Here is a 25,866-nt window from a genome sequence, read left to right as displayed (position 1 = left end):
ACATACATTCATAATAACAAGTGCCGCGCGCATCTTTTCGCATCTTTTCGCATCTCCTTTGTCACAACATTGGTAAAAAATCCAAGCTGTTCCGAAAAAAATAAACGAATGGCCGCCGATTGTCACCGCTTCTCTTGCCCCTGTAGCAGCTTCGCCGGCCAACGTGCGTAAATATGTATGTATGTATACGTATGAGCATGAATACATATCGACGCAGATTTTTGTCACGGAAAAATATTTTAGACAAATATTATAAATCGACAACTCCTATGTTGCCACTTTTCTCACTTCTTTCTTTGAACAAACACCAGAAGATGTTCAATTTATGATTTTTAGCTTTTGCCATAAAATAAAAGGCAACAATTAAAAATAAATTCTGTGAGATTCGAACCCGCGTACTCAGCGTGGCTTTTCAAGCGTTTACCATCAGCACCACCATTGACACTTACATTGCGTTGTCCTAATTATGGTTTGGTTATGCATGAAAGAAATATACAGTGGATCGCCGATTGTTACCGCTTCCCTTGCCGCTGTAACTGCTTCGACAACAAACTAACGTAAATATGTATGCATATGTATGAGCTTGCATACATATGCTCGCAAATTTTTGCGAGCCACGGAAAAATACTTATTTTAGAATTGACAATTTTTAGCTTTTGCCATCGTCGCGAAAAGACACTTGTAGGCAGAGGCATGCTCGGGGAGATGTTACGGCGTCTGTTTATATGAATGAAGCGAGGTCGCTTGTGGCATATGCGCCTGCGTTTATGAATGAAATCGTTTTTGTTGTAAAATTTACTACAATTGGGCTTCGCCAATTCGGCTGCCATATTGACTTTTGATGCTTCTGCTATTTGAGCAGTTGTTGTTTTTGTAGAACAATGCTTCAATTTTTTGTTGGTGACATGTTCACATGTGTACGCATATGTTTGTATGCTTGTGCATTATTTGTTCGGAAGTGTATACAAATATACATACATATGTACATACATATAAGTGTCTCTCTATACTTTTAAGTTGACTGTATGAGCATCGCGCATGTTATATTATTGATAAGTGATAATATGATTTGAATTCGCGAAAGCGAACATAAACATATATGGTCATGATACATGTGCATATACATAAGTTTTGAATGATAAAATTTACGGTTAATGTACATATATCACAATTGTAATATACATATTTCATTTTTTTAATAATATTATGATAGTTTGTTATATACATACATATATATGTTAGGAAGTATACATATGCATGTATGTTTTGATATATTCAAAAAATAATTATAAAATAGGCTTTATTTTCGCATTAACTACGAATATTGCTTTGAAAAAGTAATTTATGTAATTCAAATATATTCAAATTGGACACGTATTCATTAATAACATATGTACATATTAGTATATGTTAGCTTTAGAAAAAGTCATACATAAGTATGTAGCATACAGGAACTTCTCCGCCTACCAGAAATCACCTGCATATAAATACGCTTGTATGTATAGTGCCCTGCATTGGTTCTCTTTTATTTATTTTTGTTATTGCTCATAGACTCTAAAAACCGCTCAATCGCTGTTAAATATGGTGAAACACGCTCATAATTTGTATGTGGTGAAACTGGACCATCGCGACCGAGTTAGCCAAAAATATTTTTACGATCTCGGCGCCGTGAACCTTCTCTATATTAAACGTTCTCTGTCTATGTTATACGTTCTCTGATAAACGTTCTCTGGAGGCGGCAGACTTCTAGCGACATCTGACAAACAATAGCATAACTTGGCAATTTTTGTGCAGTGTTACCTATTCAAATTTAGTAAATTCAGCTAAATGCACGAAATTTTTGTGCATTACTAATTTGCATTCACATGGGTTAAATGCACAAGTTAAATCAAATTAGCGCTGTCAGGGCTATTATAGCCAAACAGAAGTTTTGACAGGCTTTTCGTTAAATTTTTGACAATAACGCCCGGAACACATAGAGCGCAACAGACTGCAAGCGACATCTGTCAATATTAAAATACACACGCTCTTATGAACACAGTTATGTAGTTGTGCAGCTGACTCAATAACTGTGATCTTAAGAACGTATGTATTTTAATATTTCACAGATGTCGCTTGCAGTCTGCCGCCTCCTTTGCGTTATAGCATCAGAGCTAAGCAGTTTTATATTGATAATTAAATTATGTGTAATAGCCCTGACAGACGAGCAAAATTAATGCGCCTTAAGTAACGCTAATGCGAATTGAAATTTTATGGTGACAGACGGCAGGCTTGTGCATTTAGACAGCTGATAGTGAAATTTGTTTCTTTATTAAAAAAAAAAGTGAAATAAAAATGAATAAGATAAATTATTAAAAGAAATTTTGATAATTTTGGAAAATCAATATAAATTTAACGAAAAAATTCGTTTCTTTTTATCTACGTTAAAAGATAATAGAGTGAAATTAATAGCAATAATTGATTGTAATGCGGAAAAAGTGTGCAAAAAAGTTAAGAATATTGGAAAAATGGATAGCAAAAGTGCGACATCTGTCAATAAATAGCAAAAATCGGCCATTTTTGAGCAGTGTTGCCTACTCAAATTTAGTAAATTCAACCAAATGCACGGAATTCTTGTGCATTACAAACTTGCATTAACATGGGTCAAATGCGCAAATAAATGTAAATTAAGCCCGCTAATGCATATTAGCACTGTCGTCTGTCAGGGCTATAAGTGCATATATTAACAAAAACAAATTTTTTTTAATTTCATTCTATTATCTTTTAACGTATTTAATAATAAACGAATTTTTTCGTTAAATTTATATTAATTTTTCAAAAATACCAAAATTTCTATTAATAATTTCTCTTATTCATTTTTATTTCACTTTTTTTTAAATAAATAAACAAATTTCACAATCAGCTGTCTAAATGCACAAAAAATGCCGTTTGTCACCATAAAATTTCAATGCGCATTAGCGTTGTTTAATGCGTATTAATTTTACTCGTCTGTCAAGGCTATAAACTAGTGTTATTAGTATAGTAAGTCAAAAAATTCTGACAAAATAGTACTGAATAATTGCAACCTTGCATGGGTACAAATCAACCCGGTTAAAATTGCATTTTCACTGCAGTCATTATTTCCTAATTGTCAGTTTGTCGGAAAATTGTTAATATAGATTTTAGCACAGAAATTTCAACATATTATTGCTAAATAGAGAGGAATCAATATTTTTTAATAATGGAGGCCGTGCCGCGTCTTCATATGTTATGGTTTGTTCTGAAAACCAGCCCATCTGGCACTTCCTTCGCCAATCTAAAAAAGGTGAGAAAATACAGGTAGATACTAGGGTATTTAAAAGATTATTGTTGAAAATTTGATACAAAATGACCGAAATTGCTTTGTTATGATAATTATAAAGTTACTGATTAGGCCAAACAAATGTTAAGTATTTACATTTACTCTACAAAGTAATGATATTTGTTGCCAAAATTTGAAAACTTTCAAATAGAAACAATGAAACCGTGTGGTGGGGTGGTGCATATGAAAATTGAAAATCGTGATGGTATAAGGGACTGAGTCATACAAGTTAAATACGTTTTATTATTGTTCAGCAAAACATTATCTAGCCATAATTGTGATTACCGTATAGTTTACTAAACAAAATTCGTTTCTGGCCTTTGTGCATTTATTACGTTGACAATGCTAAAATTATTTTACTTTTCCTTTTCATTATATATAATAATTACAAATATAAATATCAAAATATTTGAAAGACATCCCGGTATAGTCATTTTTAACTTATTCAATCGAAGTGAAAAATTAAGTTATAATATAATTATTTAATTTATTTTAGTACATAGCAGAATTTTACCAAGAAGACCCTGAGGCATACACCAAAGAAGTTTTCGCTTTAGAAACCCTTCGAAACCAAGCTTTACATCCCGGTAAAGATAAATGTACAATCCTAAAGCGTTACTATTGTCAACTACATTCGTTACAAAACCGATTCCCCCAATTGGCTGAGCGTAGCATGTTCACCTTCACTTGGAAAGATCTATACCAAAACAATGTAAACGAATTTACAGAATTGCGCTACGAGATGGCCGCTGTTCTTTTCAACATCGCAGCTTCTCACACACAAATGGGTGCATCAGTGACGCGCGGAGACGTGGACGGCATGAAATTGGCTTGTACACATTTTCAATGTGCGGCTTGGGCTTTTGGCGAATTGCGTGAACGTTATAGTAATGTAAACGGCGGTGGCGATTTCATGGCAAATGAATTGCTGGTTTTCATGCAACAAGTTTCATTTGCTCAAGCGCAGGAGTGTATTTTAGAAAAATCTTTGATAGACAATCGAAAACCAAATATTGTGGCTAAGGTTACAGCACAAATAGTTGTTTACTATGGCGCTGCATTAGCCGCCCTACTAACAGGTGGTGATGACGGACCAGTAGCACAAGTGGTTGATAGCTCTGTATTTAAACTTTGGAAAAAATATGTGCGCTTCAAAATATCCTACCTTAACTGCATATTATATTTGTATCAAGGACAACATGCAGAAGAGCAACAGAAAATGGGTGAAAGAGTGACACTTTATCATGTAATTTTTAGATAATACTATAACCAATAAACATAAATAACTAATAACTTTATTTATAGGCTGCTGCGGATAAGTTAGAAGAAGCTCGTAAAGAGTCTAAGGGTTTACCGGATCAAAAGGAAATTAACGAATCTCTTATATTCACGGCAGATGTTGTGGAAGGAAAACGAAAAAACGCTAAAAACGAAAATGAGTTTATTTATCACGAAGCTGTTCCGGAATTGTCTTCTATAACCGCAATACAAGGAGCAAATTTAGTAAACGGTACAAGTTTCAGCGTCACCGACCCAGAGGTAGCTGGAGAAGATATCTTTGCACGCCTCGTACCGATGAAGGCACATGTTGCCAGTTCGTTATATAGTGAAGAAAAAGCTAAATTATTGCGTAAATTTGGTTCTAGCATAGAGGAGAAAGATGCGGAACTGGCAAGTTTCATGAGTTCCCTGAACTTGGATAATCTTAATATTAATGAGGAAAAGGCCAACAAAATTCCACAAGGAATTATTGATCGATGTGCAGAGTTAAATGCAAATAAAACAGCAATACCAGATCTAATTTCCGCCATGTCCCAATTAGCTGAGATATGTACCGATGTAGAATCAAATCTGAAAGAGATTTCCACAATTCTCGCCGAAGAAGAGAATCAAGAAAATGAATTCCAAAAGCTTATTGGCGTGCAACGAACGCCTAATCCACACATAACCGAACTGACGCGTGAATTTCAAAAATATACCGAAGCGCATGCGCGCGCCGGTGAGTCTAATGACACTCTAAGGAATGCAATGGAGTTACATGTGAATAATTTGAAAATACTATCGCGCCCTTTAAACGAGATACAGCAATCTGTACCGAAATTAAGTGCGGAACTTAACACAACAGAGCTTTTCAAAGATGTTAAATTAATTTTAAACAAAGCTAATGAAATGAAGGCGCAACGTTCACAATTTCATGCTGATTTACGTATCTCAGTGAATGAGGATGATATCACCGCTAAAGTAATTGCACATGGCAGCGATGAGGGTCTCCAACTTCTCTTTGACCGCGAATTAGCCAAACATGAACGTATTACACAGCTTTTGGATCAAAACATGCTCGCCCAAGCGAATATTTTACAAGCGTTGACAGAAGCCTATGCCAAAGCTGCGCCAATACTGAAAACTCTTACTGATGTTAAGCATAAACGTGAAGCATTCTTTTCATCTCTAGCAGCTTCATACGATGTATACGAAGATTTGTTAGCCAAATCTGCAAAGGGTTTGGAATTTTATAAAAAGTTATCAGGTAAGCAGCAATTTGAAATGTATTCATTTTCGAGACCTAAGACATGAAAGTATTACCTGAAGCCGATTAATTATATTTTCATTTCTAATAAATCCATGGCCCTAATAATTTCGCTTTCTTTCAGGAAATGTTCAAAAATTGTTGACCCGGTTGAAAGCAGCACGTGATGTGCAATCAGAGGAACGTCAGCAACGACTTAAAAACCAGCACACAACAGCCAATCCTCCCACAAATACTGCAAAGGCCGTCACAACAATAATTCCGTCTGCTACAACAACATCAATAACACCCAAATTGCGTGATTATCTGAAATCTAAAAACACCACAGCAAGTAGCATAGCTGCAGCCGGCATGTCCGATGGTATATCAAGTAACACAGCGCATCAAAACTCTCAATACATACCACCAGTTCGCCCGAATCCTCTAGGTTCAGAAAATCCTACGCAAGCTGTTTGTTCCTCCGGTAATCCGTACACTGGGCATGGAATAAACCCTACCGGAGCTGTACCTGCAGTAGCGCCTAACGAACCGCCACCCCCATATAGTTTGCAACAACAACAATATTATGATCCGAACATAGCGGGTTATACAAATCCAATGTACCAGCAACAACAACAAAATATTGCTCCGCCTGCTTACAAATTGCAAGCATCTCCAAACTCTCAATTTGCAAATGTAAATGCAAATGTACCAAATTTAACTGGTAGTTACAATAGTACTCCCGGGATAGGACAAGCTCAGCAACAACAGCTTCTGTACCTCCAACAACAACAACATCAGATGATGCAGCAAGCTGTCGGTGGACCTTCTACTTATGGACAACAGTCGTCATCTCTAAATCCTATGAGAGGTTATGGACCAAATGCAAGTACTTTAATGTCAACGCAACAAACCTTAGTAGCAGGTTCAAACATTCCACCGGCTGCTGGCCATACCAGCAACACATACTCATATAATACTAACACTGATGCCACAAAGCCTTTTGCCGCACAATCTTCGGCAAACGGAGCTTTTGCCACTTCGCAAACTATAAGCAGTGCAGCGGCATCTCAGCAAACAAATAACTATACTAATCAATTGACCAATGTATGAGTACTCGCAATAATCATAAACATTTAAACAGTTATTTGCAATACACGCTTTTGCTTTTTGCTTTTTTAGGTTCAGCAACCGTATTCCCAAGTGGCAGGAGCAAACTTAAGCGCACCCACGTCACATCCCTTATATGTAGCAACTACACAATCGGATGCTGCCCAAGCGGTGCCTAGCACAGCACCGCTGTCGCTACAAGCGCCGTATGTGGTGAATAATTGGCAGCAATCGCCTTATTTGGGAGCAGCAGACAGCAGTGCGGCGGCATCTCAATGCCAGCTGAACAATACTTTCCAGCAGCAGCACCAGCAGTTTCCACAACAGCAGCAGCCTCAGTTACATCAACAATTCCAAAGTCAATCACAACAACAAATGCAACCTCCGCAGCAACAACAATCTGTTTATCCACATGCTAACGGCACAGTTAATGTTACCAATAGTGAAAGTATTTCAATTCCTGCATCAGCTCAACCGGGAGTTCAGATCACCTCTGATACACCAAACGTTGCAACTAATATGCAGCCTTATTCTACGGTCACTAAACATCCTGGCTATAGCTACAATCCACAGACGGGACAATATGAATACGGCAGTGGTTATCAACAGGCAAATAATAAGTACTATGGGAAATATACATCATCAAGCACACCACAATCAGTTACCGTTGGCACGACTGATTCAGAGAATGCGACCAAGATAAACGTGGCAACTGGTTTTGATGTGAGTTACATTAGTCAATTACTAGAAACCTGAAATTAAAACTATTACATTTTTCAGTCACCCATTATATCCCATACTAAACAAACTGTGGCACCGGTTATTGAATCGACGGCCGATGCGCCGAACACAGATAAATCGTCTAATTTAAGTTACTACTCCGCCCCGTATGGTTATCAGAGCCAAGGCATTGCCTCGCCTTACGTCTTACAACTGCAACAGCAACAGCAACAGCATCAACAACAGTCACTAGCTGCGGCACAACAACAGCAGCAACAGCAAAAGCCGCAACAAACCAATTACCAACAACAACATTCCACTTATATACAAAGCGGTGCTGCTTCCATAGCAGCCACCCAAACAACAAAAAGCGCCTCCGAGTACTCCTTCGGTGCAACACAAGCGGCAGTGACGCCAAAGATAGAGACCCCCACACCTACAAAAGATGCAAAGTCTGGAACAACTGCAACACAGTCTAACGTTGAGACAAAACCCACTGCGAAACCCGTTAAAAAGTCAACCAATATTGATTTGCTGACTGATATAGATTTTTCTAGCGCTGGGCTAGCCGTACCACCGCCCATATTGCCGCAGCCTGTATTGAAGCCAGAAATAGTAGCGAGTCCGCCAAGTAGCCAAGTGGCCGTTGAAGTGAAGGCAAAAGAAGAGGTAACTAAACATTTACCTTTTACGTAGTCTTTCTCACACAAAGCACTTTTAGGTACCCCCTCAGAAACACTCCACAACAACACTAGCGGCGCCAATAAGTCCAACCAACCTGGCAGAGGTGTCAACAATTCCAACCGCTCAGCATTCACCACCGCCAGCAAATGCAAAAACCGGAGCTTCGCCTATTAATTCGCCGGCTACACGAAAACCCAGTTTTGACAACCTTTCCATTTGCTCTGACTTAAGTTCGCTCGATACGAATTTTGATTGGGACTCGGTTTCTGTGCGTAACGAACAGCCATCAGATAAACATTCCAATTTGTCCACAAATTCCACAACCTTCCAGTTAAAATCTTTTGATCCATTTAACGATGACAAAATTTTGAAATACTTCCACAAAGAGGTTGAGCGTTACGAGAAGATAATCGAGAGTATTAATGTGAAAATGCTAAACGGAAACACCCAATTGTCAGCGAAATGGAAGGAGCTGCACGATCTACTTGCTAAAGAGACCAATAAGCGTACAACAAGCATTGCTAAATTATTTCCGGAAAAGAATCGCTCCCTAGACTGTATTCCATACGATCATGCTCGGGTAAAATTGGATAAAGACACGGACGATTATATAAACGCCGCATACATCAAGGTATTACTCTACTTAGAAATTTGTTCAAACAAAATCTAGATATGTAACGGTAAATCCTTTTAGAATCTTGGGACTGGCTGCCCAAACCTGATAATAGCACAAACACCGCAACAAAACACCATCAATGATTTTTGGTCTATGATTTGGTCACAAAAAGCGCGTACAGTTTGTTGTTTGCATACGCCAAATGAGGTGAGTAGTAGAAAAAACATTTTTTTTTATCAATATATAATCAAATTATGCCAAATATTATCAGATGTTGGATCCTTACTGGCCACAGGAATGTGAAGTTGAAAACCATTACGATGATTTTACTGTGAAATGTGTTAAAGTGACTACTTTGTCGCATTGCGTGGAATATAACCTAAAATTGTCGATGCACGGGGCTGATGCGATAATCAGTTTATCTGTGCTGCAAATTAAAGCTTGGACCAAAAGGTAGATAAGTTAACTTCAATTGTATATCCAGTAAAGTTATGTTATCTGAACCAAATCATCCCTTCTGTAGCTTACCTTCGCAAACTATAGGCATTGCACGTAACGCTTTGCAGGCGCATCAACAACGTTGCCTGGAATTTAACACACCAACCTCACCATTAATAATGAATTGCTTAACTGGTTCTGAACGATCAGAACTTATTGCCATAGCAATTTGCGCTATCTTAGCTTTACAAACGGCTCGACCAGTACTCATAAGTATGATTATAGAAATAGTTTGTTTTGCATGAGTATTCCCAATATTTTAATATTTATTATAATTAATTTTGCAGATGTCGTTGATATTTGGTACCGTATATGCATGCAACGGCAGAATGCTTTGCGTGACATGGAGACTTTGGAGCAATCAATGCAAATTGTTCTCAATCATGCGCATGATGTACTCAATAAACGTAATTAAAATATTTGTACATACAAGCACACGCCTGTGCTCAACTTTCTTTAATCATTCCAGGCGGCATAATGACCTCTTATCAAATGAAGATTGCACCCCAGATTGCTTCAAAGGAGAAGGAAGAAATTAAAGATCCACTAAACGAGCTCGATCCATTGTGGAAAATGAAGTAGATATAAGGGCGCGCACTCCTGCTGCATATGCTAGACGCCGCTTTGACTGATCGTGGCAAACTTTTAGGCTTTACGCTTTGCCCATGCGATTCAATCGATTAGAACTGAACAAAGAAAAATGCAATTTGTAACGCAAAGTAAAAAACCATGGAAATCACTGTTAAAAACCAAGTATTTTTATTTAAACAACAAAAACAAAAACAAATTATCTAATTACAATCGACGTTATTAAACATCAAATGTTACATTTCAAATTACATAAACTTCAAAACTATTTACTATTATTATACATACATATTTATAAACATATTCGACGAATGCAAAATAAATTTAAATATTAAAAACGTATATGAATAATAATGACAAATTAGAAAGTGGTATTTTCAATTCGATATTTTTGCAATAAATATAAGCAGCTGACCTGTATTCTGGATCCGAATAAAACTAAATTTTGTGGGTTTTCCAACAATCCCTATTGTATTTATTTATTTATTGTTTAATTCTTTGCCGCTGTATGTGCAGCTGCGTCGAATATGTCTCTTATATTTTATACATCGAAAGCTGTTTGGTTTTTTTTTGGTAAAAAGTTTGAATCACATATATAAACTGTACTCAAGTGATTTTAGCACTTTACTAACTCGAAACTCGACAACATTAACAGCTAATTACACAGTTGCTAGAAGCAGACATCAAAAACAAATAATATGCCTATTTTCACAGCATTTAAGAGTAAGTTTCGAGTTATTTTACAATACAGCGTATGACATAATTTTTATATTTACACCGATTTTTATTATTATTTCTTAATTAAATTTAAGCTGTAAAGCTTTCAAGTGAAAATAAATTATCATACAAAAGGTTTAATTATTTTCGTTTATATAATAATAAATGTTCAAAAAATAAATATCTATATCTATACATTTTAAATTGTTTTGGTTCTTATTTTTGTATTAGTGGACCGTTCCGAAGTTGAACTCTGCACACGTGTTTTTCAACAAACAAACCCATTTCAATAATTTCAAATATTAGTTTACGCATATATTCCTTTCGCGTTATTATATAAATAATGTAAACTTTCGTTGCCAAATTTTTCTGTAAAACTACAATAGTGTTACCAGCCTCACTTCGTACTTAATGTAAGCATTTAAAAAATAATTATGCTTTTGTAAATAACGAATTATTAATTTTATATAAAAGCAGTTATTATAATGTTTAGGATTCTATATTTCCATACGCTTATTTTAAATATTCGAGAACATTTTAAATTTCAAATAATATCAGCCAAATCTCGTGTTTTCTGTTTAGCGTTAAAAACACTACTAACAATACTATTACTAATGCTAACTACCACCTTTGAAATGTAGTAGCAGTGAGTAGTCTATTTTGGACCAAGCCAAATGTAGAGATCTGCTTTAGGTTGAAGGATCTCTCTATTACTTGTAAATTTGGGTGTTATATTTTCGTAATTAATTTTCACGTTGTGAAAAGTTCATATATTAAATGCATTTTGCTTTCAAAAATGCTAAAAATGTAATTGAAATCGAAACGGAGACGAAATCCAAGATAATATATTCGGCGTTAAAGCAAACTCTTTACATTTATCCGCTAAGAAGTTAATACTAGACCACTTTCCCTTCATACTATGGAAATATACACTGAATACCATTTTTCTGTAAAAAGTCAACAACTAGCTCTTTCTGTACAGTGGTTTTATCAACATTAGAAAATGTATGATGGAAGTTTATCTAACTTGAAGATCGGTTATTCCGAGAGCGTTATTGTAATGAAAACCCTATAAAAATACGTACATATATATGTACATACTTTTAATAAATTATATCGTTTCTCTATTTCGACAAGTATCATAACAAAACTCCAAACCTTCAAGATATTATTATATTATATGAATAAAATGTTTTAGAATTCAAAAATATTTTAACAGTTATGCTCTGAACTTTGATTTGAACATAGGCACCTTTGGAAAGGAATTATAGGTTTTATATTAAATGTTTTGGAAATTATTTTCTTAACTAAATATAGTGGCAATAAAATTAAAAATTAGGATGCTAGTTTGCCCGCTTAAAAATTATAAAAAGTAATATAGTTTTTGATTTAATGTTTTAAAACGCTTGCTAAAGCGTACAACGCTAGTTTGTGTATTTCATGGGTGAAGAAAAGTTATATAAAAATCCTTAGAAATTTGGAGGGCGCAAAATATAATTAAATATCCATACAATTATATTTAATTCGATTAATGGTGATTTATTCTTAATAATAGTAATTAAAAAAGTAAAGGCAATGTTTATTTATTTAAGCAAAAATATTGTATTTTTCATTTAATATGTACATCCCTGACGTGGACGCGATTTATATAAAAATTTCAAAAATTAACATTCTGTTTTTTTCGCGCGAGTTTCAAATGTCGAATAAATAATTTATTAATTAAAAAAATTCATTTCCAAATTCTAAGAAAAAGATAATAACAAGTAAAATAGAAGCTAAATAAACCACATTAATACAAAATCAACGCTACAAACTTCCCACTTGATATTTATATATTCTTTATCTCTGAGAATTGTGAGTAAAAATGAAATTGTTCAATTATATTAAATGTTTTTATATACGAGTATGTTCAAATGAATGTTAATGTTTTTAATTCAATTGTACCAATTAATTATATAAATTTAATTCAGAACGGTTTGAGAAATCAGTTAAAAATTGTCTGTACATAAGAAGTTGAATATTATCTATAAAAAGATTTGCCTTACGAGTATTTTGCAAAAGAAAAGCTTGTGTAATAACACTTATTCGCAATTGTTTTATTAACATTTGCAATGATATTTAGACTACATGCTACATATGGTAGAATTCAAACACGGACTTGCAAAATATGTACCCTTATAATGACTTCCACGAAGCTTTAATCCTATCCATCTAGTATTTGGTACTTTACAATACAAATATATTTTTTATTATGTATTAGTGCCTTACATATGTTATTTCATCTTTTTTTAACGTCATGTGAAAATCGTAAGTGAGTCCAAAATATTTTCGCATCTTAAGTGTGTACATGTACATATGTATGTATATAAATTAAAATTAGGGAAATCCGATAATTCTACAGGTGTTCTTTCCACTACAGACTTGTTCTGTACGCCAAACACAAAAACAAATTTTAGAACTTTTAGCATGGGAACAATCACTTTCGAAATCAAAAAGCTTCTTAACATTTAAATTTAGGTCTTGAACTGATTTCGATTCCGGCAAATGCAATTTAATGGAAATTCAGGATATCTTCAAATAAATAAATACAAATATACGTAGCCTGATGCATTTCCACAGATCCACATTATCCTTATCTTATGGCTATACACTTTAAGATTACAAAATTGGGAAAATGCATGCACTCATGCATGTGGAGACGTATAAATTTCAAATACATTTTGGTTACTTAAAAAAAAAAAAATATTCGAGATAAAATATATTAAACAACTAATTTGTATAGGGTTTATAAATATCACGAAATCGTTCCGGCTTATCAACTAAGTATATTAATATCAAATTAATTATAAACAACAGTGAAATTAAGGTCACACGTTACGCACAATAAAAGAGAGGATATCATAGTTATATCAACTATATGTTTTACAATAGTTGCTATATAATTTTACGCTTTAATTAATGCACATACTTTATGTTCAATTTTATTTGGTCAAAACCTTATTTTTATTATCTCATTTACGCATGTCGCTTTGCATAAACTACTTCTAATTTCAGTTTGGGTCCAACATCAGTGAAACAACCAATATATTTTTTTCATTCATTTCATTTCGTTAGTCAGTTCTTCTACATACCATTTCGCTTGGTGGAAGTTCGTTGATGTAAGCCTATCTATGAAAAGTATTTTCCAATGTTGCCTTTTAGCTTGGATTCGTTTTTATGTTTCCCGCGATGGTATAGCTCCGATATTGTAACAATCAGCTGTTCGTAGAAGATTTATCGGCCCCGCTGCGCGCACCATTATTCGCTTCCAAATCGATTTCACTCAAAAGTGCCCAATTCTCGCTGTCGCCGTGTACATGTAAACGTATCTCTTTGATGGCGCCAATTCTTGCATCGACTGCGCCCTCTGCGACACCGAAAGCATCGAATGCACCTACTATGAGAAACTCATCCGTTGTAGAGTTGTACGCACTCCACACGGATGAATTTTCGCTTAAAGTATCGACAGGTAAAACTTCAACGGTAGTGTTGTAGAATCGATCCGATGGATGTTCACTATTACCGCTACGAAAGAGATAACGTCGTAGTAGTGTTGGCTTTTCAAATATAAAGCGCACCAGATCACCAGGTTGAGGCAGTAAGCCCCAAAAGTATGTTTCACCGCGATATGCACGCTTTAGCAAATAGTTCTTGTAAGCGACAATATTCGATCGAACTCTTGCTGGTGGGTTATGCATGTGGGGATGGAATGCTGGTACTTTGGAACCAAATTGTTTATCCTTCAATTTTTGCACTTTGCCCTTGAGAGAGGAACTAGTACCAATGTGTTGGAATAGCGATGGCCGATAGTGCAGCCAATATTTGGCTCGTTCCGAATTGCAATGCTTTTGGTCTTTGTCAGAGCGGCATACTTTCGACTCCATAAAATAGTGTAGCAACCAATCGACTGGTTTATCATTATAGAACATTTGGAAATATGTAATTAGATATGGCAATTCGGCCGATTTAAACATTTTACCAATGAAACCCAACTGACAAAAGTCGAGCAAAAACCACGAAGGCTGATCGGGTTTTGTTAGGGCACTCTTGGTTATAGCAAACTTCTTCATAGTGGTAATAAAATGCGATTTGGCCAATATATCGTCTTCCAATTGGACATAAAATGTACCTAAAAGTATAAAATTTTTATTTATTCTTATCAATACTGGAAATATTAAATTTTATCAAACGAAACTTAAAATATGGAGTCTGAATTCCTACAGTGAATTAGTAAAATGGAACTGTATATGGATCTTATTGAAAGTTTTAGAAAAGTCGCGACAAAACACACATCTGAAAATATTTTCTTCTGTGTTTGAAAACGAAACCGTAAGAGGATATAAACACATAAGATTATGATTACATTTCACTAGCAACACTAAAAATTCACATTTTTTGTGCTTTGTGCTATTCAAAACGACGAAAATTCTACATTTTCCACGTACTAACAGTTGCCAGAAAAAAAAAATAACTTTTGAATTAATCATACATTTTCCACGTACTAACAGTTGCCAAAAAAAAAAAAACATTTTAACGATTTACCTTTGGATTGTGCATAAGACATCAAGTACGCAAAGTCCAAATTTTGCTTACTACGCCATTTCACACGCTCCAAAGAGTCCTGCAATGTTATACGCAACGTGTCGAAATTAGGATAATACGACGGAGATGGTGCTATAATATCAATGAGGCCACAATCGACATACGCTTCGAAGTTCAACTCGACTTGTTTGGCGATTGCATGCACAGTTTCCTCCTCTGATTCGCCAATGAACACAATAATCAACGTCTCATTTTGCTCCTCTTCATTCATGTTTTCAATGAGGTTCTGCAATGTGCTCACCAAATATGACTGCTTTTCACGCCTTACCGTCGGTATGCCTAGCACAATGCTAACATCTGTTCGACCCTTCGAACGTATATAAGCCGGACGCAGTGATGCCGCATCATCGAGTAAATGTGGAAGAAAGTTGTAGGACGTCGGCAATCGTATTACAGCAGATGAACTGAAGCGCTGCGTTGTGTGTGAGTGCGTTGCGTTTTTAATTAATTGCCTTGCTTCCGGGCTTAACGATTTCAGTAGAGTTGGCAAACCCGACGCAGGCATTGCCGATGTGCTCGTGTTCATATCATTTACTGGCGGAAATGGCGCTACAGATGCCAAAGTCATTTTTGTAGCATTACTAAGATGTAAATACTGTGAAAGTATAGCCACATCTTCCTGCCGCGATCGATACATTGATTCTAGGTACTGTAGACGGAAACGACATTCGGCCAATTGTTGTGACAACGACTGTTCGGTGGATAGTTCTGGACCCATGATAAATAAGATGATAAGACAAGGAGTTAGCACCAGCACGGCGACCGCTAGTATACAGTTTCGTTCACGCAATTTGAACATTTTCGTTGTGATTCTACGGCTGCGCGTTGGTAGAACTAGTGGAACAAGATCTGTGTATTTGTCACCGTTAATCATTACACAATAAAAAGTTGTATTCGTTTTGACATGCGATTCACAGACTTTCTTCACTGCCGTTGACTTTGTTTAGTGTAGGGTTGAAGAGTTAAATCAATTCGTATAGTGCGTTTGTTGTATATGTATATAGTCCATTCAATAGTGCATAGCGCTAACTTAAATTTTAATATATACAAATACAAAATAGTTTAATTTGCAATTTGCTGAGTACAAAAAATCTCATGACATCTACTGCCCGCTGTTGCATCCTTTTTTCTTTCCTTATTTTCGGAATTCGTTGCTAGAATTGCTAAATGTATTTTAAGTAAAATTGTTTTATGCTAGTCGGTTTTTGTCTCACTTTAGTTAGATACAACTGTTGTTGTTCTCATAAGCCACCTTGCTTTGCGCATCCAATCGATCGTAGTTGTATAGCTGAATTTATGGGTATACTTCATTTGGTCTTCTGTAATGAGGCACAAGAAATTAGCAGTATTTACATAAATTCACTCAACATTTTTTATCATAATTTATTTTGGCAGTTACATATATCAATATATTTAAATATTTTTTTATATTGATAGTAAAATATTATATATTATGAATTAATGGTTCATAATTTCTGTTATACACTGATTGTTTTAGAATTTCTATATGTTTTCAGAGTATCCAGACCCCGAAAGCACTTGAGCCACTTCTGTCCTGATCAACGACCAATGCTGTGTGGAATTTCATTCAAAGAATAATTTTGTTTAAAATCACAAGATATTTTGTTTGTTAGGTTATTGCGTAAATTATGATATTTTGGAAATACTCTGAGGAGTACGCAACGTAAACTAACGAGTCAGGATTTATAACCGGCCCATGACGGTCATTTCGGCATCGTCTTCCTTCTCGCAAATGCTGTGCAATAGAACCATCATGATCATTTTGCGCAAGTGGTCTTAATTTATCTGTAGTGAGGTTGATATTGTATAAATCTTCTCAGGTTACATACTCCCAGGTTGGCGTTAATGTTTGACGACTAAATTCTAAAATACTTCTTACTAAAAACAAAGCTTTGCAAAAATATTAATGCAGCATAATATGAACTCGCCATGGTCTTTATGCTATAAGTATGCCCACTCAAAATAATATTGTTTCAAATGAAGTGTTCATGACCTTCTTCAGCGCAGACAAGATAAGTACTGTCAAGTCAATTTTTAATATAAGTATATGGTCCCCCAAACAATCAACATAAAACAAAGTAAATAAAGCACTTTTTTCTTAAAACCATCTTATGGATTTACCATAAAATTAATATAGACACGTAGTTATATACAATATTTGAGTACCTTTTTTTGCGCAGTCCAAACATTGTATATGTATGACGGAAAAATAACACTAGTGTACCATATGTTCGTCGTATCAACACATTTTCAGCCCAATTGTTTCAGAATATTTTATTAAACGCGACAAGTTAAATAGGAACTTCTTGCTGGTTTAATGGTCATCAGTTGGATTTAATATCCTTCATTCACAACAAATAGACCTGCTGGTACTAACTTTTAATGCATTATAATTCCATAGAACTTGATAATTAATTAGAAAATATTTTCATTTTTCACATTTTTATATTTTATAATTAACGATGGAGAGATTAATTTATACCATAATCTATAAAAAGTTAAAATCAAAATTTCGCCCGAATGATTAAAACCAACCGTATACTATTGCAAATTGCAAGTTGCAGTAAAAATATTGCCAGTGTTCTCGTATCGAATTTTCAGGAATCCACTAAATAAAAAAATATATGAATATGAAAAGAAAGTATTAGAGAAATATCATTTAATATTGATAGAACTTATATAATTTAATAACAAAATTGTATAAAAATAAAAATGTAACTATCTATATATCGTCACCTGAAATGCAAAATAACGTATCATCAAAAAAATCGAAATTGAGTGTCTTATTGATTACGCTTCACTACTTCAAATTATATACATAATATTACATATGTTCAACATTTTCTGGTTCTGCGGTCATATATAAACCAGTCTTAACCAATATTAATATTTTGTTTCACTCATGTTCGATTTTATTTCGTGTTTCATTCATGCCACTGTAAATTTCTGAAAATGTTGTTACGTTATTTTGCATTTCAGGTGACAATATGAAATAAATCAAACAAAAAAATTAATGGTGTGGCAACACTCTGCAAGTTGTTTGTGTAAAACGGGAGCAAAAACATTTGAAAAGCTCATTAACATTATCGCGTTTAGACTTCATCCTATTTATGAAAGAAAAATACAATTAGATGTTTATAACAATTTTATGAAGGTGCCATGTTTGTACCAAGAACAAAATACATAACTTAAAAAAAAAACCTTTTCTTTTGCTTATAGACATATAGTCTTTATTGGTTTTTTTATATGCATTTAACGCCAAAATAGTCAGTTTGGTATATTTTTCTTAATATTCTCATATCGTGAATACCCTTAAAATAGTTGTATTTGTTATCATTGGTGCGATTTGATAGTGAACAAATAGTACGGTCGGTATGTTTTCATATCATCACGTTTTCTCACTATTGCATTTAGAGACAAAAGACAACTGTGAACATGGCAGGGGATAAAACACAAGAGAAAGCACCAGCGAATATACACAAAAGTTCATTATCAATTCGGGATGGTATAGAAATTCGTTCAATACAAGTATGTCATCGTGACAAAGTACTAGAATTCCTACGATCACATTACTATCTGGAAGAGCCTTTGACAATCGGAAGTGATCCAAAAGAACAAGATCCGGAAGATGAAAAATTTAACATGTCTCAGATATCTCACGGAACTTGTTTAATGGCATTGAATGAGGAACGGATTGTTGGAGTTTTAATTTCCGGACCAAAGAGTAGTAACGAAGCCGATCATTTATTCGAAGATGCCGAACGATTCGGACCCACTAAATGGGGTACTGCTTTAAAAATCTTAGCATGCGCTGAAAGAGACTCCAATGTCTATGTACGATACAACGTTTTGAAAGCATTGCATATTCATATATTAGCTGTAGATGCAAAACTACGCGGACGTGCGATCGGCGCAAGTCTGATAGAAGAGATAAAAAAGCTTGGTCGACAATTGCTTTATCCACTGTTGACTTTGGACTGCACAAGTTATTATTCAGCAAAACTCTGCGAGCGTCTACACATGGACCTTGTGAATGTTATAAAATATGAAGATTATCTGGATAAAGAAGGCAAACCTATTTTCAAACCTCCGCCCCCTCACCAATTCCTTAAAACATTTGCAACAAGATTATGAATATTTAAAATAATAGTAATAACTATCAGCAGAAATAAAAATTGACTTGATGTATCACAGCTTATAGTATTTCGTATTTCATACTAAAAATATGTATGGGAGCAACTAGTGCGGGCGGAACCATTGTAAGCTATTATATATTATATAAGCTGTTTTCGATTCGCCAACCACTGCCGAAGAGCATATCAAAAAATAAATGCTAATGTTGTTGTTTTAGTGGTTGGTCCCCGCTTGTGCGGTACGGTTTAAGTTGATTGTAATCGAAATCATAAAACGGTAGATTTAAGAAACGTTCAGTTTCGGCGGGGTCGCACAAAAGGGAGAGGGTCTTAGAGTGACGCTCGGAACACATAGAGCGCGGCAGACTGCAAACGGCATTTGTCAAATATTAAAATACACACGTTCTTAAGGACACAGTTATTGAGGCAGCTGCACAACTACATAACTGTGTCCATAAGAAAGTGTATATTTTAATATTCTGAGCATGCAAAGAGGTTGTAAGAGCCATGCGGGAACTCATTGTGCGGTAAACATACAGTCATGGACTTAGAAATAGCACACTTTGAGCAAGTTATTAAACGACGTTTATTATTAATATTGTGACGAAAATGAATGCAAAATCAAAATCGAATCGGCGATAAATTGCCAGAATTAACTAGACAGGAAAGTTCGTAGTTGCCAGAATGTCCAAGAGGCGATGTTTGGTTAACGATCTACTACATAAAGGCTGCCGGATTGTTCAGAAGACGGAGTTCTTGTTAGAGTGCCATTGAGAAAGAAGTAAAAAGTTGAAAGTTAAGATTATGTTGAATAAAAGGTGAAGTTGTTGTTAGAAATAAAGGTAAGTGTATAGACATTAAACTGGGACTTTTATTTAACATTTCTGTGTAATCTGTTACAATATAAATAGAGAGTATATTGAATGTATTCAGTTTTATTGCTTTTAAGCACTCACAATGTTATACTATGTTCAGACCGAAAATTTCAAAGATTAGATTACATTTAAGCATTTCATAATCCAACAGTGTTCTCACTGCCGTTAGAAAGATCAAAAAACAGCTGTTATTGTCATTCATGAATGCACATCGCTTAATATTTATCAAAAGAAAAGATTGTCATATAGTATTTTGAAATAAAAGCCGTCTTTTTTAAATATTTTCCATATAATAGAAATAATGGATGCATTTTTTCATTTGCTTGGTCGATTTTCAGGTGAAATTAGATTCATTGCTTTAAAAAAAATCTGTTTGTTTACATTTTTTCCCTTTGTAGTGTCTAAACCAGCTGTGAAATGTAACAGTTTTCCAGTGCTGACTAGTATTTTTTGAGTGCTGACGAGTATATTGCGCAAAATCAGAGTCGCACGGACAGATTTAGCGTGGATCAGTTTCAAATCATTTCAATGAAGTGATTTGGAACTGTCATTTTTGTATGGCGAAATCTTGATAAATTTTTAAGATTAGTGGGATAATCCATTCAACAGCCGAAATCGTGTGATTAAGTGTCGGTCTGAACATAGTATTAGTATTTTGTAGTGTATTTACATTATTCAAAATTGCTTGGCATCGTCGGGCACCTACTGTGGGAATTGCGTACCATGCCTTCTCGATCCCAGTACAAAGCATTTTTGAATTTGTTCTCAGCAAAGTTGTTGTTGTTGTTAACGGTTAGCTAATCCCCGTTAGGATGGTAAGGGTTGTTTGTGTTGTCGTCGAGGTCATCTAACGGTAGGCCCAAGAAACGTGCTGTTTCGACGGGGTCGGACCAAAGGGAGGAAGGTGTTAGATGGGTAGGGTTTGTGGGGCATGCAAAGAGGTGGCCAGTGTCATGCGGGGACTCGTTGCATGCAGGACATACATTAGGTATGACAGGGTCGATTCTGGATAAGTAGGAGTTTAACCTGCTAGAGTATCCTGAACGAAGTTGCACTAGGGTCACTCGCGTTTCTCGCGGCAACTGGAGCTCTTCATCTGCAATAGGTGGTGGTTTGACTCCAAGAACGCCATTAACGGGAAGGGAGTCGGTGAAGGTGTTGATGGCTGGTGAACAGCTACCTCTCCGACCTTTCTCGTTTCCTCACTGCACGGAATCTCCAACTTTCCCCCACCAAATCCACAGCGACTATATTTACAAACTGGACGAAGGAGTATAGACTTGAGCTTGATATTGCAGTCGATGGCGTCAAAATTCCGACTGTCAATAACCCTAAAATTTTAGGCGTAACTTTTGATAGTCTATGCTCCTTCACTCCTCATACGACCGCGATTATTGCCAAAGTACAGAGCCGCAACAAGATCCTCAAGTCGCTAGCCGGCAGCACATGGGGAAAAGACAAAGAAACGTTGTTGGCAACTTACAAGGCAATCGGCCGGCCGGTCCTCAACTACGCAGCACCGATATGGTCGCCTGGATGCAGTGGCACGCAGATGAGGAAACTACAGACCTGCCAGAACACAGCACTCCGGACTACGACGGGATGTCTCTTGATGTCTCCCATCGAACACCTCCATAGTGAGACGCGCATGCTTCCTGTAAAGGAGCATAATGAACTTCTCTCCAGGCAGTTCCTGCTGGGGTGTTTCCGTAGGAATCACCCTTGCAGCCATCTGCTTGGAGCGGAGCCGCCTCCTAGGAGCATCAAGAGGTCATTCCTCGACTACGTCGACGACGTCGTACAGTACGCCGACCGAACTTCGGACGCTACAGACTTCAGACAGGTACTGACCGCCATTCACAGTGGAGCCATTAACACCTTCACCGACTCCCTTCCCGTGAATGGCGTTCTTGGAGTCAAAGCACCACCTATTGCAGATGAAGAGCTCCAGTTGCCGCGAGAAACGCGAGTGACCCTAGCGCAACTTCGTTCTGGGTATTGTAGCAGGTTAAACTCCTACTTATCCAGAATCGACCCCGACATATCCAATATATGTCCTGCATGCAACGAGTCTCCGCATGACACTGGCCACCTCTTTGCATGCCCCACAAACCCAACTCATCTAACACCTTCCTCCCTTTGGTCCGACCCCGTCGAAACAGCGCGTTTCCTGGGCCTACCGTTAGATGACCTCGACGACAACACAGATGACCCTTACCACCCTAACGGGGATTAGCATATCCGTTAAAACAACAAACAACATGGCTCCACTGTGAATGGCGGTCAGTGCCTGTCGAAAGTTTGTTGCGTCCGAAGTCTGGTCGGCGTACTGTTCGATGTCGTCGACATAGTCGAGGAATGACCTCTTGATGCTCCTGGGAGGCGGTTCCGCTTCAAGCAGATGGCTGCAGGGGTGATTCCTACGGAAACAACCCAGCAGGAACTGCCTGGAGAGGAGTAGATTATGCTCCTTTACGGGTAGCATGCGCGTCTCACTGTGGAGGTGTCATCAGAGGAGACATCAAGAGGCATCCCGTCGTGGTCCGGAGTGCTGTATTCTGACAGGTCTGAAGTTTCCTCATCTGCGTACCACTGCATCCAGGCGACCATATTGGTGCTGCATAGTTGAGGACCGGCCGGCCGATTGCCTTGTATGTTGCCAGCAACGTTTCTTTGTCTTTTCCCCATGTGCTGCCGGATAGCGACTTGAGGATTTTGTTGCGGCTCTGTACCTTGGCGATGATCGCGGTCGTATGGGGAGAGAAGGAGCATAGACTATGGAGGGTTACGCCTAAAATCTTAGGGTTATTGACAGTCGGAATTTTGAAGACATCGACTGCAATATTAAGTTCAAGTCTATACTCCTTCGTCCAGTTTGTGAATATGGTCGCTGTGGATTTGGTGGGTGAAAGTTGGAGGTTTCGTGCAGTGAGGAAACGAGAAAGGTTGGAGAGGTAGCCGTTTACTTTCGAACACATGCCATCGATTCCATTGCCCGACGTCAATATCGTGCAGTCATCTGCGTACGAGGTTATGGAAACTCCCTCTGGTGGTTGGGGAAGTTTCGGGATATAGAAATTAAACAGTAACGGGGAGAGGACACCACCCTGCGGAACCACCTGTTTAATTCTTCTTAGTTTGGATGTTTCACCTCGAAATAGTACGGATGACTGACGACCGTTCAAATAGTTCATGGTCCACCTCTTTAGCCCTGGAGGGAGAGTGGTCTTTTCGATGCCCTGCAGTAAAGTTGTGTGATTGACTGTGTCAAATGTTTTTGACAAGTCTAACGCTACGAAGATCGTTCTTTCGCAGGGTGGCTTTTGGTTGAGGCCAAGAGCTATATGGGAGTTTATGGCGCTAAGTGCTGTGCTGTGCACTTTGCGGAATCCATGCTGGTGGCTGGCTAGGCTCAGGTGGTGAGTGAAGGTCGGGAGTAACAAGGCCTCAAGTGTCTTCACTACTGGGGAGAGGAGAGTTATCGGACGATAAGATTCCCCTTTGTTGGCGGGTTTCCCAGGTTTCAGTACTTTCCACACATCGGGGATTTGAAGAGTGGTGAGCGACAGATTAAGGACCTTGATGAGATATTTTACTCCCGTCGAGCCTAGATGCTTTAACATTAGCATGTTGATTCCATCAGGGCCGATGGATCTGGAAGATTTTGCCTTGTTGATAACACCCTGAACCTCCTCATCGGTGAAAGCAAGTAGGGCGCAGTATTTTGGCATTTTGTGCAGCCGTTGGGTAACAAATAGTTTGCCTGCGGCTTTGTTTACCGAAGGGTGCAGTGTAAATTGTCGTCTAAAGTAGCTCGAACTCTTTTTCGGTTCCGAAGAAGCATGGTCATTGAATTGAATTTCAATTCGGTCATCCTGTCTCTTCGGATTAGACAAAGCTTTGATAGTAGTCCAAAGCTTACTCACACTGGTGGAGAGGTTGCAGGACTTCAGGTGCTCTATCCATTTCGTCAGCTTATGTTGATTTACCATACGCCGAATCTCCAAATTGAGATCACTTATTCGGGATTCCCCGGGATCGGCATGGCGTAAGGTGTCGCGCTCGTTAGCTAGAGCAGCTGCTTCGGCTGGGAAATTGGGGCGGATTTCCGCTATTCTTCCAGCCGGGATGAAGCGAGCGGTAGCTGCTGCGATCACCTTGCGGAATTGACGCTCGCCAACGCATACGTCCGTAGGAATGGGTAGAGCCTTGAAGGTGCTCTCGGTAAATTCTGTGAAGCCGACCCAATTAGCTTTTTTAAAGTTAATGAAGGTACGGTTGTCCACAGAAACGAAATCAGGAGGCTTCTCGATCGAGATAATTCAGATTTAGATAATTCAGTCAGAGTGGGAGCTATGTTGCCTGGTTGAGCTCCTGACCGTAGAGGTCCTCGGTTGGCCACTCTGATTGAGTGGCGGCGTGGCGCGCGAACTATGTGCAGATTGCACAGCCGTAGAGGCTTGTGTCGCAGTATTGCGCAGGCAACATGGGGCCACGTAACGCGTGGTCCACTCCCTGTGGGTCTTAAGGCCTGAACAGGTCTTAAGATGGCTCCATCCATTGCATGTGTTACACCTGACCGAGGTGGAGTTTGGATGGAGCCTTTTAGCGCAGACGCAGCAGAAAAATTCCTCCGGGCCCGGGTTGGACTCAATGCCAGCACGAGTCAGGAGGATACGGAGCAACCCTGCTGCAAGGCGTTGCTCCAATGACGACTCACACAAATTAGTACTCACCGATCCAAACGGGGTTAGATCGCCGAAAGAACAGCCCTTGGTCGGATGAAATCCGAGTCAATTCCGATGCGTAGAACCGGCTGTCGTGGGAATTGATGAACAACAAGGTCAAACCCCACGGTCTCATGCTTGACTCTTGACGTCTGTATGACGGGCGCAATGCGAACCTGTCCAACGGCGGCACTGGAGGCCCTGCTAGTATTTACTCCGCTTCATTTGGTTTTAGGTTAGGTACCCAAGCACACTCTTCTGCAAATAACGGCAGAGGGGTGTGGCAAAGGCAAGGTAGTCTCGTCCCAGAGGATGGAAAAGATAAGTGGCAATATATCAATAGCCCTCCTCCCGAAGGACAGCACTACCAAATAAGTTAACTTTGAGAAAAAATTTAAGGTCACCCTCGGCAGCAAGGACGAGTGGAACGACTCCGATCTCGAGCTGATGTTGAGGAATTGCATGTTGAGGTTGTACACCGATGGCTTGAAAATGTCGGAGGGAATCGGTGCAGGGATCGTGGGCCCCCGCACTAAGTCCTCCATACCCATGGGGGAGTTCCCGAGCATCTTCGAAGCAGAAGTTTTTGCCATAAGTCGGTGTATAGAAATAAACTTCCATCGCAACTATCGCAATGAGCGAATAGCCATTCTCAGTATTAGTCAACCGGCACTGAAAGCGATCTCCTCT

At 37.7% G+C, this 25,866-nt stretch overlaps 3 protein-coding genes across 4 annotated transcripts; 2 read left to right on the top strand and 1 right to left on the bottom strand.

Moving 5' to 3' along the window:
* The first annotated feature begins 3,051 nt into the window (after positions 1–3,051).
* Positions 3,052–10,404, top strand: LOC105228953 (tyrosine-protein phosphatase non-receptor type 23). 2 transcript variants are annotated; one of them, XM_011208983.4, is made up of 12 exons: positions 3,052–3,304; positions 3,837–4,586; positions 4,646–5,867; positions 5,992–6,953; positions 7,029–7,679; positions 7,737–8,345; positions 8,398–8,991; positions 9,055–9,183; positions 9,248–9,429; positions 9,500–9,687; positions 9,762–9,881; positions 9,944–10,404. In XM_011208983.4, the coding sequence occupies exons 1-12, from the start codon at positions 3,221–3,223 to the stop codon at positions 10,054–10,056; spliced, it is 5,604 nt and encodes a 1,867-aa protein (XP_011207285.2). In that variant the 5' UTR covers positions 3,052–3,220; the 3' UTR covers positions 10,057–10,404. The 2 variants fall into 2 exon arrangements, with proteins under 2 accessions (XP_011207285.2, XP_049315260.1); XM_049459303.1 differs by having other exon boundaries at positions 3,106–3,318.
* On the bottom strand, positions 10,211–18,007 carry LOC105228919 (alpha-1,3-mannosyl-glycoprotein 4-beta-N-acetylglucosaminyltransferase B). The gene is made up of 4 exons (XM_011208946.4): positions 17,608–18,007; positions 16,635–16,739; positions 15,361–16,583; positions 10,211–14,947 (listed from the first exon to the last, which is right to left on the bottom strand). Exons 3-4 carry the CDS (start codon positions 16,292–16,294, stop codon positions 14,034–14,036), a joined length of 1,848 nt encoding a protein of 615 aa, XP_011207248.2. The 5' UTR covers positions 16,295–16,583; positions 16,635–16,739; positions 17,608–18,007; the 3' UTR covers positions 10,211–14,033.
* A 769-nt stretch (positions 18,008–18,776) lies between these two features.
* LOC105228911 (uncharacterized) lies at positions 18,777–19,634 on the top strand. The gene has a single exon (XM_011208927.4). The coding sequence runs from the start codon at positions 18,877–18,879 to the stop codon at positions 19,573–19,575; it is 699 nt and encodes a 232-aa protein (XP_011207229.2). The 5' UTR covers positions 18,777–18,876; the 3' UTR covers positions 19,576–19,634.
* The last annotated feature ends 6,232 nt before the right edge of the window (positions 19,635–25,866 follow it).

This window comes from Bactrocera dorsalis, chromosome 5, assembly GCF_023373825.1.
Source record: "Bactrocera dorsalis isolate Fly_Bdor chromosome 5, ASM2337382v1, whole genome shotgun sequence".
Lineage (NCBI taxonomy): Eukaryota > Metazoa > Arthropoda > Insecta > Diptera > Tephritidae > Bactrocera > Bactrocera dorsalis.
Note: the sequence above shows the minus strand (reverse complement) of the source record. Positions and strands in the feature narration are given on the sequence as shown.

What these genes read in the sequence shown, in the direction of transcription:
- LOC105228953 (XM_011208983.4), top strand. Translation starts at nt 3,221, where the DNA reads ATGGAGGCCGTGCCGCGTCTTCATATGTTATGGTTTGTTCTGAAAACC. An exon ending in AAGTGAAGGCAAAAGAAGAG is followed by an intron (nt 8,346 to 8,397) that starts GTAACTAAACAT and finishes AAGCACTTTTAG; the next exon opens with GTACCCCCTCAGAAACACTC. An exon ending in ATTAAAGCTTGGACCAAAAG is followed by an intron (nt 9,430 to 9,499) that starts GTAGATAAGTTA and finishes TCCCTTCTGTAG; the next exon opens with CTTACCTTCGCAAACTATAG.
- LOC105228919 (XM_011208946.4), bottom strand. Translation starts at nt 16,294, where the DNA reads ATGATTAACGGTGACAAATACACAGATCTTGTTCCACTAGTTCTACCA. An exon ending in GTCTTATGCACAATCCAAAG is followed by an intron (nt 14,948 to 15,360) that starts GTAAATCGTTAA and finishes TTATACTTTTAG; the next exon opens with GTACATTTTATGTCCAATTG.
- LOC105228911 (XM_011208927.4), top strand. Translation starts at nt 18,877, where the DNA reads ATGGCAGGGGATAAAACACAAGAGAAAGCACCAGCGAATATACACAAA.